At 49.3% G+C, this 13,652-nt stretch overlaps 1 protein-coding gene across 4 annotated transcripts in view; it reads left to right on the top strand.

Annotated features, from left to right (window-relative positions):
• Nucleotides 1-12,552, top strand: part of LOC130357299 (uncharacterized) — a 40,262-nt gene extending 27,710 nt beyond the window's left edge. The window contains exons 2-3 of one of the 4 annotated variants that reach the window (XR_008889171.1): nt 8,819-9,189; nt 12,229-12,539. Coding sequence is in view for 3 of the 4 variants with exons in the window: in XM_056559972.1 (XP_056415947.1) it covers nt 8,819-8,925 (107 nt within the window). In the remaining variant the exon portion in view is untranslated. Of the gene's footprint in view, nt 1-8,818; nt 9,190-12,228 lie in introns of all 4 variants that reach the window. The other 3 variants (XM_056559972.1, XM_056559970.1, XM_056559971.1) reach the window with 3 other exon arrangements.
• Nucleotides 12,553-13,652: the final 1,100 nt, after the last annotated feature.

The raw sequence follows: 13,652 nt of genomic DNA, 5'->3' as shown, positions 1-13,652 counted from the left end.
TGAGATATATTCCCAAATTAGGTCTGGTATTGTTGATGTGAGTCAGTAACAAATACAGTGGTCCCTCAACATACGATGGTAATTCGTTCCAAACGACCCATCGTTTGTCGAATCCATCGTATGTTGAGGGATCCGTGCAATGTAAAGTATAGGAAGCTGTACTCACCTGTCCCCGTCGCTCCGGACCAGGTCCTCACCGCTCCCGCTGCTGTTCCAGGGGCTCCCGATGCTGTCCCGCTGCTCCGGTGTCTTCTTCGCGATCCTCCTGTGTCTTGCGCATCTTCTGCAGGGTCCGGGCCTCGCTTTCCGGTGACGTTATTACGCTGCTGCGCCGGCGCGGCGTGCATAGTGACGTAATAACGACGCCGGAAAGCAAGGCCCGGACCCTGGAGAAGATGCGCAAGACACCGGAGGATCGCGAAGTGGACCCGGAGCAGCGGGAATAGGTAAGTGAACCTGCTGGGGCACATTAACCTGCTATCCGACAGCAGCTTAAGCATTTTGCGCTGTCGGATAGCAGTTAATGCGATGGCCCCGACATATAAAAGCATTGTTTGTCGATGCTGACATCGACGTACGATGGCCTCTGAGAGGCCATTGTATGTCGATTTTATCATATGTCGGGGCCATTGTAGGTCGAGGGGTTACTGTAGTCCTGAGAACTGGACGGCCAGTTAACCGACCCTAAGGCCATATCCTATAGAGCATAGGGACTTTAGTGGAGCTGTGTTTTTAAATACATTTATTTCCTCACCTTATATATTAAATCATTCACAATAAAAGTTATGTTTTATGAATTGTGACGCATGCAATATAGAGGTTTCTTTTGGTTAACCCCCTGGGGTTAATTTGGTTGTGTATAGGTATGGACAGTCGTCCAGTTGAGAGTAGGTATGGACAGTCGCCCAGTTGGCAGTAGGTATGGACAGTCACCAAGTTGGGAGTAGGTATGGACAGTCATCCAGTTGAGAGTTCGTATGAACAGTGGTTTGGTTGTGATTTAGTTCTCCACTAAACTCTCTGGTAGTGACATAGAAATCCTTATTATGAAAATTAAGACAGCTTAAAAGAATTACCCAGATGCTCATTACAGCATGTATAAGTTTCTGGAGCAGGGAGGTTTTAATTCGGCCAGTACCTGCAAAGTAAGAGGTTAGGGCAGTTACATAGTTAGTACGGTTGAAAAAAGACATATGTCCTTTAAGTTCAACCAGGGAATTGAAGGGTAGGGGTGTGGCGCGATATTGGGGAAGGGATTTTATATTTCTTCATAAGCATTAATGTTATTTTGTTCCAGGAATGTATCTAATCCTGTTTTAAAGCTGTTAATTATTCCTGCTGTGACCAGTTCCTGAGGTAGACTGTTCCATAAGTTTACATTTCTGATGGTAAAGAAGGCGTGTCGCCCCTTGAGACTAAACTTTTTCTTCTCCAGACGGAGGGAGTGCCCCCTCATCCTTTGGGGGGGTTTAACCCTGAACAGTTTTTCTCCATATATTTTTTTAGGCCATTTATATACTTATATACGTTTATCATATCCCCCCTTAAACGTCTCTTCTCAAGACTAAACAATTGTAACTCCTTTAATCGCTCCTCGAAGCTAAAATGTCCCATGCCCCATATTAGTTTAGTTGCGCGTCTCTGCACCCTTTCCAGCTCCGCAGTGTCCCTTTTATGGACTAGTGCCCAAAACTGAACAGCATATTCCAGGTGAGGCCGTACCAATGCTTTATAAAGGGGGAGTATTATGTCCCTGTCCCTCGAGTCCATGCCTCTTTTTATACATGACAATATCCTGCCGGCCTTGGAAGCAGCAGCCTGACATTGTGCTATTCTGTAGTCTGTGATCTACAAGTCACCCAGATCCTTCTCTACCAGTGACTCTGCCAGTTTAATCCCCCCTAAGACATACGATGCATGCAGGTTATTAGTACCCAGATGCATAACTTTACATTAAACAACAGCGGGCCCAGTACAGAACCTTGGGGTACACCACTAATTACCGGGGACCAATCAGAGTACGAATCATTGACCATCACTCTCTGGGTACGATCCATGAGCCAGTTACAAACTAAAGTTTCCAAGCCCAAAGACCTTAACTTACCTCTCAGACGTCTATGAGGGACAGTATCAAATGCTTTAGCAAAATCAAGAAACACTATATCCACAGCCATTCCTCTATATACACAGCCCCCTCTATATGCACAGCCCCCCCCCCTCTATATCCACAGCCCCCCCTCTATATACACAGCCCCCCCTCTATATACACAGCCATTCCTCTGTCAAGGCTTCTACTCACCTCTTCATAATAGTAAATTAGATTGGTGACAACTTCTATCCTTAGTAAACCCATGCTGGCTATCACTTATAATACTATTATCCCCTATGTATTCCTGTATGTAATCCCTTATAAGTCCTTCAAACAATTTACCCACAATGCACGTTAGACTTACCGGTCTATAATTGCCTAGCGAAGACCTAGAGCCCTTCTTGAAGATTGGCACCACATTCGCCTTGCGACAGTCCCTTAGCACAATACCAGACACCAGAGAATCTCTAAATATCATGAACAGGGGTACAGATATTACTGAACTTACCTCTCTAAGAACTCTTGGGTGTAGTCCATCCGGCCCTGGAGATTTGCTTACATTTACTTTACTTAACTTACCTTGTACCATCTCTACATTAAGCCAGTTCAGTACATTACATGATGTGTTACCAGCACTGACCTGTACATGATGTGTTACCAGCACTGACCTGTACATGATGTGTTACCAGCACTGACCTGTACATGATGTGTTACCAGCACTGACCTGTACATGATGTGTTACTGTCACGATTCGGCTGGCTGGAGGTGGATCCTCTGTGCCAGAGAGGGATTGGCGTGGACCGTGCTGGTGGACCGGTTCTAAGTTGCTACTGGTATTCACCAGAGCCCGCCGCAAAGCGGGATGGTCTTGCAGCGGCGGTAGCAACCAGGTCGTATCCACCAGCAACGGCTCAACCTCTCTGACTGCTGAAGATAGGCGCGGTACAAGGGAGTAGACAAGAGCAAGGTCGGACGTAGCAGAAGGTCAGGGCAGGCAGCAAGGATCGTAGTCAGGGGCAACGGCAGGAGGTCTGGAACACAGGCTAGGAACACACAAGGAAACACTTTCACTGGCACAATGGCAACAAGATCCGGCGAGGGAGTGCAGGGGAAGTGAGGTATATATAGGGAGTGCACAGGTGAGAATACTGATTAGGCCTGCTGCGCCAATCAGTGGCGCAGCGGCCCTTTAAATGGCAGAGACCCGGCGCGCGCGCGCCCTAAGGAGCGGGGCCGCGCGCGCCGGGACAACACAGACAGGGAACGGGTCAGGTACGGGAGCCGAGATGCGCATCGCGAGCGGGCGCATCCCGCATCGCGAATCGCATCCCGGCTGGGAGTAATATCGCAGCGCAGCGCACCCAGTAATATCGCAGCGCACCCAGTAATATCGCAGCGCACCCAGTCAGCAGGTCAGAACGCTGCGAGCGCTCCGGGGAGGAGCGGGGACCCGGAGCGCTCGCCGTAACAGTACCCCCCCCCCTTGGGTCTCCCCCTCTTTTTGGAGCCTGAGAACCTGAGGATAAGACTTTTGTCCAGGCTGTTGTCCTCAGGTTCCCAGGATCTCTCTTCTGGGCCACAGCCCTCCCAATCCACCAAAAACAATTTTTTCCCTCTGACCGTCTTGGAGGCCAAAATCTCCTTCACGGAGAAGACGTCAGAAGAACCGGAAACAGGAGTGGGAGAAACAAGTTTGGGAGAGAAGCAGTTAATGATGAGTGGTTTAAGAAGAGAGACATGGAAGGCATTGGGGATACGAAGAGAAGGAGGAAGAAGGAGTTTGTAAGAGACAGGGTTAATCTGGCACAAGACTTTGAAAGGACCAAGATAGCGTGGTCCCAGTTTGTAACTGGGGACACGAAAGCGGACATATTTAGCGGAGAGCCATACCTTGTCTCCGGGAGCAAAAATGGGGGGAGTTCTTCTCTTCTTATCGGCAAATTTTTTCATCCGGGATGAAGCCTGTAAAAGAGAATTTTGGGTCTCTTTCCATATGGTGGAAAGATCACGAGTCACTTCATCCACAGCGGGCAAACCAGAGGGCAAGGGGGTAGGGAGGGGGGGAAGAGGGTGACGGCCGTACACCACGAAAAATGGGGACTTAGCAGAAGACTCGGAGATTCTGAAGTTGTATGAGAATTCGGCCCATGGTAGAAGATCTGCCCAGTCATCCTGGTGGGAGGAAACAAAATGCCGTAAATAATCACCAAGGACCTGATTAATTCTTTCTACTTGCCCATTGGATTGGGGATGATAAGAAGAAGAGAAGTTTAGTTTAATCTTGAGCTGTTTACAGAGGGCCCTCCAGAATTTTGACACGAATTGGACGCCTCTGTCCGAGACGATCTGCGTGGGCAAACCGTGAAGACGAAAAATGTGTACAAAAAATTGTTTTGCCAACTGAGGCGCTGAAGGAAGACCAGGAAGAGGAATAAAATGTGCCATCTTGGAAAATCGATCAACGACCACCCAAACAACTGTGTTGCCACGGGATGGGGGTAAGTCTGTGATAAAGTCCATACCAATCAGTGACCAAGGCTGTTCGGGGACAGGCAGAGGATGAAGGAGACCAGCAGGCTTCTGGCGAGGAGTCTTATCCCGGGCACAGACAGTACAGGCCCGCACAAAATCAACAACATCCGTCTCCAGAGTCGGCCACCAATAAAAACGAGAGATGAGTTGCAAGGATTTTTTGATGCCCGCATGGCCTGCGAGGTGGGAGGAGTGTCCCTATTTGAGAATCCCGAGACGCTGGCGTGGAGAAACGAAGGTCTTCCCTGGAGGAGTTTGCCTGATGAAGGCTGGAGAAGTGGAGATCAGACAGTCCGGAGGAATGATGTGTTGCGGAGAGACCTCTACTTCAGAGGCATCAGAAGAACGAGAGAGGGCATCGGCCCTAATGTTCTTGTCAGCAGGGCGAAAATGAATTTCAAAGTTAAAACGGGCAAAGAACAACGACCACCTGGCCTGGCGAGGGTTCAGTCGTTGGGCAGACTGGAGATAGGAGAGATTCTTGTGATCAGTGTATATGATAACTGGAAATTTTGATCCCTCCAGCATATGCCTCCATTCCTCAAGCACCAATTTAATGGCCAGTAATTCTCGATCCCCGATGGAATAGTTTCTCTCCGCCGGGGAGAAGGTCCTAGAAAAAAAACCACAAGTCACAGCATGCCCGGAAGAATTTTTTTGTAGAAGGACAGCTCCAGCTCCCACTGAGGAGGCATCTACCTCCAATAAGAAGGGTTTAGATGGGTCAGGTCTGGAGAGCACGGGAGCAGAAGAAAAGGCAGACTTGAGATGTTTAAATGCGTCTTCCGCTTGTGGAGACCAGGACTTAGGATTGGCATTTTTCTTGGTTAAAGCCACGATAGGAGCCACAATAGTGGAAAAGTGTGGAATAAATTGTCTGTAATAATTGGCAAACCCCAAAAAATGTTGGATAGCACGGAGTCCGGAGGGGCGTGGCCAATCTAAGACGGCAGAGAGTTTATCTGGGTCCATTTGTAGTCCCTGGCCAGAGACCAAGTATCCTAGGAAAGGAAGAGATTGACATTCAAAGAGACATTTCTCCATTTTGGCATACAGTTGATTGTCCCGAAGTCTCTGAAGAACCATGCGGACATGCTGGCGGTGTTCTTCTAAGTTGGCAGAAAAAATCAGAATATCGTCCAGATAAACCACAACACAGGAATATAAGAGATCACGAAAAATTTCATTAACAAAGTCTTGGAAGACGGCAGGGGCGTTGCACAGGCCAAAGGGCATGACCAGATACTCAAAGTGTCCATCTCTGGTGTTAAATGCAGTCTTCCATTCGTCCCCCTCCCTGATGCGGATGAGATTATAAGCCCCCCTTAAGTCCAGTTTGGTAAAGATGTGGGCGCCTTGTAGGCGATCAAAGAGTTCCGAGATAAGAGGTAAGGGGTAGCGTTTTTTTACCGTGATTTTATTAAGTCCGCGGTAGTCAATGCAAGGGCGTAGGGAGCCATCTTTTTTGGACACAAAAAAAAATCCAGCTCCGGCAGGAGAGGAGGAATTGCGGATAAACCCCTTTTTTAAATTTCCCTGGATGTACTCCGACATGGCAAGAGTCTCTGGGGCGGACAGAGGATAAATTCTGCCCCGGGGTGGAGTAGTGCCCGGGAGGAGGTCAATAGGACAGTCATAAGGCCTGTGAGGGGGTAAAGTCTCCGCTTGCTTCTTGCAAAAGACGTCAGCATAGTCCATATAAGCCTTAGGAAGACCGGTTACAGGGGGAACCACAGGGTCACGGCAGGGAGTACTGGGAACCGGTTTAAGACAGTCCTTGAGACAAGAAGTACCCCAGTTCTTGATTTCTCCAGTGGACCAATCAAGGGTTGGGGAATGGCGTTGAAGCCACGTTAATCCAAGAAGAATTTCAGAAGTGCAGTTGGAGAGGACCAAAAATTCAATTTTTTCGTGATGGGGTCCGATGCACATTAAGAGGGGTTCCGTGCGGTAACGCACGGTACAGTCCAATCTTTCATTGTTAACAGAATTGATGTAGAGGGGTCTGGCGAGACTGGTCACTGGGATGTTGAACCTGTTGATGAGAGAGGCCAAAATAAAATTTCCTGCAGATCCGGAATCCAGGAAGGCCATAGCAGAGAAGGAGAGGGTAGAGGAAGATATCCGCACAGGCACAGTAAGGCGTGGAGAAGCAGAGTTGACATCAAAAACTGTCTCACCCTTGTGCGGAGTCAGCGTACGTCTTTCCAGGCGGGGAGGACGGATAGGACAATCCTTCAAGAAGTGTTCGGTACCGGCACAGTACAGGCAGAGATTCTCCATGCGGCGTCGTGTCCTCTCTTGAGGTGTCAAGCGAGACCGGTCAACTTGCATAGCCTCCACGGCGGGAGGCACAGGAACGGATTGCAGAGGACCAGAGGAGAGAGGAGCCGGGGAGAGAAACCGCCTCGTGCGAACAAAGTCCATATCCTGGCGGAGCTCCTGACGCCTTTCGGAAAAACGCATGTCAATGCGGGTGGCCAGATGAATAAGTTCATGCAGGTTAGCAGGAATTTCTCGTGCGGCCAGCACATCTTTGATGTTGCTGGATAGGCCTTTTTTAAAGGTCGCGCAGAGGGCCTCATTATTCCAGGATAATTCGGAGGCAAGAGTACGGAATTGGATGGCGTACTCGCCAACAGAAGAATTACCCTGGACCAGGTTCAACAGGGCAGTCTCAGCAGAAGAGGCTCGGGCAGGTTCCTCAAAGACACTTCGAATCTCCGTGAAGAAGGAATGTACAGAGGCAGTGACAGGGTCATTGCGGTCCCAGAGCGGTGTGGCCCATGACAGAGCTTTCCCAAACAGAAGGCTGACTACGAAAGCCACCTTAGACCTTTCAGTAGGAAACTGGTCCGACATCATCTCCAAGTGCAGGGAACATTGTGAAAGAAAGCCACGGCAAAACTTAGAGTCCCCATCAAATTTATCCGGCAAGGATAAACGAAGGCCGGAAGCGGCCACTCGCTGCGGAGGAGGTGCAGGAGCTGGCGAAGGAGATTGTTGCTGGAGTTGCGGTAATAGCTGCTGTAGCATCACGGTCAGTTGAGACAGCTGGTGGCCTTGTTGCGCTATCTGTTGCGACTGCTGGGCGACCACCGTGGTGAGGTCGGCGACAACTGGCAGTGGGACTTCAGCGGGATCCATGGCCGGATCTACTGTCACGATTCGGCTGGCTGGAGGTGGATCCTCTGTGCCAGAGAGGGATTGGCGTGGACCGTGCTGGTGGACCGGTTCTAAGTTGCTACTGGTATTCACCAGAGCCCGCCGCAAAGCGGGATGGTCTTGCAGCGGCGGTAGCAACCAGGTCGTATCCACCAGCAACGGCTCAACCTCTCTGACTGCTGAAGATAGGCGCGGTACAAGGGAGTAGACAAGAGCAAGGTCGGACGTAGCAGAAGATCAGGGCAGGCAGCAAGGATCGTAGTCAGGGGCAACGGCAGGAGGTCTGGAACACAGGCTAGGAACACACAAGGAAACGCTTTCACTGGCACAATGGCAACAAGATCCGGCGAGGGAGTGCAGGGGAAGTGAGGTATAAATAGGGAGTGCACAGGTGAGAATACTGATTAGGCCTGCTGCGCCAATCAGTGGCGCAGCGGCCCTTTAAATGGCAGAGACCCGGCGCGCGCGCGCGCCCTAAGGAGCGGGGCCGCGCGCGCCGGGACAACACAGACGGGGAACGGGTCAGGTACGGGAGCCGAGATGCGCATCGCGAGCGGGCGCGTCCCGCATCGCGAATCGCATCCCGGCTGGGAGTAATATCGCAGCGCACCCGGTCAGCAGGTCTGACCGGGGCGCTGTGAATGAGAGAACGCTGCGAGCGCTCCGGGGAGGAGCGAGGACCCGGAGCGCTCGGCGTAACAGTTACCAGCACTGACCTGTACATGATGTGTTACCAGCACTGACCTGTACATGATGTGTTACCAGCACTGACCTGTCCAATGTCGGCTCCTTCTTCCTTAGTATACTACAACCCCAAGCATGTCCGGACAGCCAAAGAAAAACATATGTTACGATACATTTTATTTTAACAATGTAAGTCAATGGGAAATGGATGGAATACAGCATTATCTGTTTTTAGCTTTTTAATGTATATAGTAAATGGATGCAAAAAGAAAGTGTGAACGCCCCCCCCCCCCCCTTACATGTGTGATGTATAGGGATAAGTCACCTAAATCTCTTTCTGTTTTTCAGAACGACTTACTGACCGCTATGAGATGATAAGATGGATTCTTGCTGTTGGGTTTTTCACCATTTCTTTATTAGCGATAACATTTGCTACAAAGTACAAACTGAAATGAATCTCTGATCCGGATTGTTGTGTACGGAATCATCGCGCTGTGTGTGGTGGATGCCGGAAGATTCCAGAAGGTTCTGGACAAGGTCATATCCGGACTCATTGTATAACATGTCATAGACTGACCGCTCTGTACTCAACATGGACGACCTGAATCCCTATAGAATAAAAACGTCACATTTTCTTTACCCCAGTCTATCGTCACTGTTCCGACCAACTCAGCCTATGGGCAGCCAGCCCTGTTATGTCACAGCCCTATATAACACAGGTATTTCTGGGATTTGTAGCTCAGAGAGCAGACACTGTGTTTTCCACTACAGAACTGATATTTACAGCGAATCCGTTCACCTGAAGCCCACATCACTGCAGGCAGACAGATAGTCAGGGACAGTAGAGGGAGAGAGAGTATACTTTATGTTGCAACTGTACTGGGGTGTATTACTCTAAAGCTAATAGGGGCCAGTTAGTGTGAGCACTAAAGGACCTAGTCACCTGCTTTAACGCCTAATTCAGGTGTAACCGTACTGTGGTGATTTTCCTATCATAAGTGTAATATATACACACTCAGCGCTTTTGCGTTTTTTCCTGAAATCTCTACACACCTGTTTTTAACGCCTAATTCAGGTGTAACCCTACTGGGGTGTATATATCATAAGTGTAATATATGCGCACTCAGCTTTTGTACGTTTTTTTCCTCTTAAACCCGTAGGGGACAGTTATTGTTAAAGGCGAGAATTACCTACATACCTGCTTTTAATGCCTAATTCAGGGGTAACCATACTGGGGCATTTTTTTTTTATTATCATAAGTGTAATATATATGCACTCAGCTGGTGTATAAGTACATCAGGCAGAGAAGTGCCAGGACGTGCACAGAGGAGTGGCAGAGGCCTAAATTCATCAGGCAGAGGTGGCAGCAGAGTAGTGTCGCGTGGAAGCAGGAATCGCAGAGAGAGGTCTGAGCTCCCGGTGTCAGCTAGTGGTCGTGTCTCCACCAGCAACCCATCTACCGTCGTTGATTGGTTAACACGCTCATCCACTTCATCACATGTGACATCTGACACCCCCAGTCAACAGTCGGTGGGTTCCTCAGACTCAATTCTCAGTTGGCATGGCCCAGGAGCAGTCCTTGTCCTCCCATTGCCTCCGTCCTATGCTGTTCCCTCTCCTACAGAAGTATCTTATGCTGTGGGATCAGCTCCACTATACAGCATGGACGATCAACTAGAGGACACTAAGCAGCTACTGCCCGGCCAAGATGTGGAGGAGACATCTGCCGCTTCCTCCACTAGGTGGGAAAGTAGTAACGAGGTGAGTGACCTGGGAGGCGGTGTTGCGAGCGTTCAGGCTCCTGAAACAGACACCATTTAAGAACCTGAGGAGGACATCAGTGACGTGCACACACGGGAGCAAAAATGGGGGGAGTTCTTCTTTTCTTATCGGCAAATTTTTTCATCCGGGATGAAGCCTGTAAAAGAGAATTTTGGGTCTCTTTCCATATGGTGGAAAGATCACGAGTCACTTCATCCACAGCGGGCAAACCAGAGGGCAAGGGAGTAGGGAGGGGGGGAAGAGGGTGACGGCCGTACACCACGAAAAATGGGGACTTAGCAGAAGACTCGGAGATTCTGAAGTTGTATGAGAATTCGGCCCATGGTAGAAGATCTGCCCAGTCATCCTGGTGGGAGGAAACAAAATGCCGTAAATAATCACCAAGGACCTGATTAATTCTTTCTACTTGCCCATTGGATTGGGGATGATAAGAAGAAGAGAAGTTTAGTTTAATCTTGAGCTGTTTACAGAGGGCCCTCCAGAATTTAGACACGAATTGGACGCCTCTATCCGAGACGATCTGCGTGGGCAAACCGTGAAGACGAAAAATGTGTACAAAAAATTGTTTTGCCAACTGAGGCGCTGAAGGAAGACCAGGAAGAGGAATAAAATGTGCCATCTTGGAAAATCGATCAACGACCACCCAAACAACTGTGTTGCCACGGGATGGGGGTAAGTCTGTGATAAAGTCCATACCAATCAGTGACCAAGGCTGTTCGGGGACAGGCAGAGGATGAAGGAGACCAGCAGGCTTCTGGCGAGGAGTCTTATCCCGGGCACAGACAGTACAGGCCCGCACAAAATCAACAACATCCGTCTCCAGAGTCGGCCACCAATAAAATCGAGAGATGAGTTGCAAGGATTTTTTGATGCCCACATGGCCTGCGAGGTGGGAGGAGTGTCCCCATTTGAGAATCCCGAGACGCTGGCGTGGAGAAACGAAGGTCTTCCCTGGAGGAGTTTGCCTGATGGAGGCTGGAGAAGTGGAGATCAGACAGTCCGGAGGAATGATGTGTTGCGGAGAGACCTCTACTTCAGAGGCATCAGAAGAACGAGAGAGGGCATCGGCCCTAATGTTCTTGTCAGCAGGGCGAAAATGAATTTCAAAGTTAAAACGGGCAAAGAACAACGACCACCTGGCCTGGCGAGGGTTCAGTCGTTGGGCAGACTGGAGATAGGAGAGATTCTTGTGATCAGTGTATATGATAACTGGAAATTTTGATCCCTCCAGCAGATGCCTCCATTCCTCAAGCGACAATTTTATGGCCAGTAATTCTCGATCCCCGATGGAATAGTTTCTCTCCGCCGGGGAGAAGGTCCTAGAAAAAAAACCACAAGTCACAGCATGCCCGGAAGAATTTTTTTGTAGAAGGACAGCTCCAGCTCCCACTGAGGAGGCATCTACCTCCAATAAGAAGGGTTTAGATGGGTCAGGTCTGGAGAGCACGGGAGCAGAAGAAAAGGCAGACTTGAGATGTTTAAATGCGTCATCGCGAGCGGGCGCGTCCCGCATCGCGAATCGCATCCCGGCTGGGAGTAATATCGCAGCGCACCCGGTCAGCAGGTCTGACCGGGGCGCTGCGAATGAGAGAACGCTGCGAGCGCTCCGGGGAGGAGCGAGGACCCGGAGCGCTCGGCGTAACAGTTACCAGCACTGACCTGTACATGATGTGTTACCAGCACTGACCTGTACATGATGTGTTACCAGCACTGACCTGTCCAATGTCGGCTCCTTCTTCCTTAGTATACTACAACCCCCAGCATGTCCGGACAGCCAAAGAAAAACATATGTTACGATACATTTTATTTTAACAATGTAAGTCAATGGGAAATGGATGGAATACAGCATTATCTGTTTTTAGCTTTTTAATGTATATAGTAAATGGATGCAAAAAGAAAGTGTGAACGCCACCCCCCCCCCCCTTACATGTGTGATGTATAGGGATAAGTCACCTAAATCTCTTTCTGTTTTTCAGAACGACTTACTAACCGCTATGAGATGATAAGATGGATTCTCGCTGTTGGGTTTTTCACCATTTCTTTATTAGCGATAACATTTGCTACAAAGTACAAACTGAAATGAATCTCTGATCCGGATTGTTGTGTACGGAATCATCGCGCTGTGTGTGGTGGATGCCGGAAGATTCCAGAAGGTTCTGGACAAGGTCATATCCGGACTCATTGTATAACATGTCATAGACTGACCGCTCTGTACTCAACATGGACGACCTGAATCCCTATAGAATAAAAACGTCACATTTTCTTTACCCCAGTCTATCGTCACTGTTCCGACCAACTCTATACTATCAACCAGGGCAGAGACATAACTAGAGATGAGTGAATCGAATCGGACAAATCCGGATTTGTTACGAATTTCCTGAAATATTCGATTGCCAACGAATCCGAATATTGCCGCGATTCGATTAAACTAATCGATTCATTAAACTCCGTTTAGTGCGGTTCAGGGGATCTAAAATGGTGGCTATACATGTGAGGACATGGGGCAAGGAACGCTGGGAAGACGGGTAGGCGGGATCACCCTGAATCACATGCGGCATGCAGCCTATGGGCAGCCAGCCCTGTGATGTCACAGCCCTATATAACACAGGTATTTCTGGGATTTGTAGCTCAGAGAGCAGACACTGTGTTTTCCACTACAGAACTGATATTTACAGCGAATCCGTTCACCTGAAGCCCACATCACTGCAGGCAGACAGATAGACAGGGACAGTAGAGGGAGAGAGAGTATACTTTATGTTGCAACTGTACTGGGGTGTATTACTCTAAAGCTAATAGGGGCCAGTTAGTGTGAGCACTAAAGGACCTAGTCACCTGCTTTAACGCCTAATTCAGGTGTAACCGTACTGTGGCGATTTTCCTATCATAAGTGTAATATATACACACTCAGCGCTTTTACGTTTTTTCCTGAAATCTCTACACACCTGCTTTAATGCCTAGTTCAGGTGTAACCCTACTGGGGTGTATATATCATAAGTGTAATATATGCGCACTCAGCTTTTGTACGTTTTTCTCTTCTTAAACCCATAGGGGACAGTTATTGTTAAAGGGTAGCTCCCACCATCCTTTTTTTTTTTTTTTTTGCTAGCCCGTGCCCCCCTGCTACGGCACTAGCCCATTCCCTCCTATCGCCCCCCCCCCCCCCCCGCCTCGCATACCCTGTTCCCTCATTACACTTGCAGTTACTGCAGAGTCCGGCAGCGGGCGTGCAGGGACAGCGGCGGCAACGAGGCGGCGGCGATGTGCGGGAGGAGTGGCCAGGGAGCCAATGCGCTCGCTCCCGCCTGTCTGATTGACAGGCAGGGAGCGAGTGCAGCCTAACTGAAAAAGGACTGATTGCCACTCCAAAATCAGTCCTTTTTCAGTGGCCGGTTTTTAAATG

Source organism: Hyla sarda, chromosome 2 (assembly GCF_029499605.1).
Source record: "Hyla sarda isolate aHylSar1 chromosome 2, aHylSar1.hap1, whole genome shotgun sequence".
NCBI lineage: Eukaryota > Metazoa > Chordata > Amphibia > Anura > Hylidae > Hyla > Hyla sarda.
Note: the sequence above shows the minus strand (reverse complement) of the source record. Positions and strands in the feature narration are given on the sequence as shown.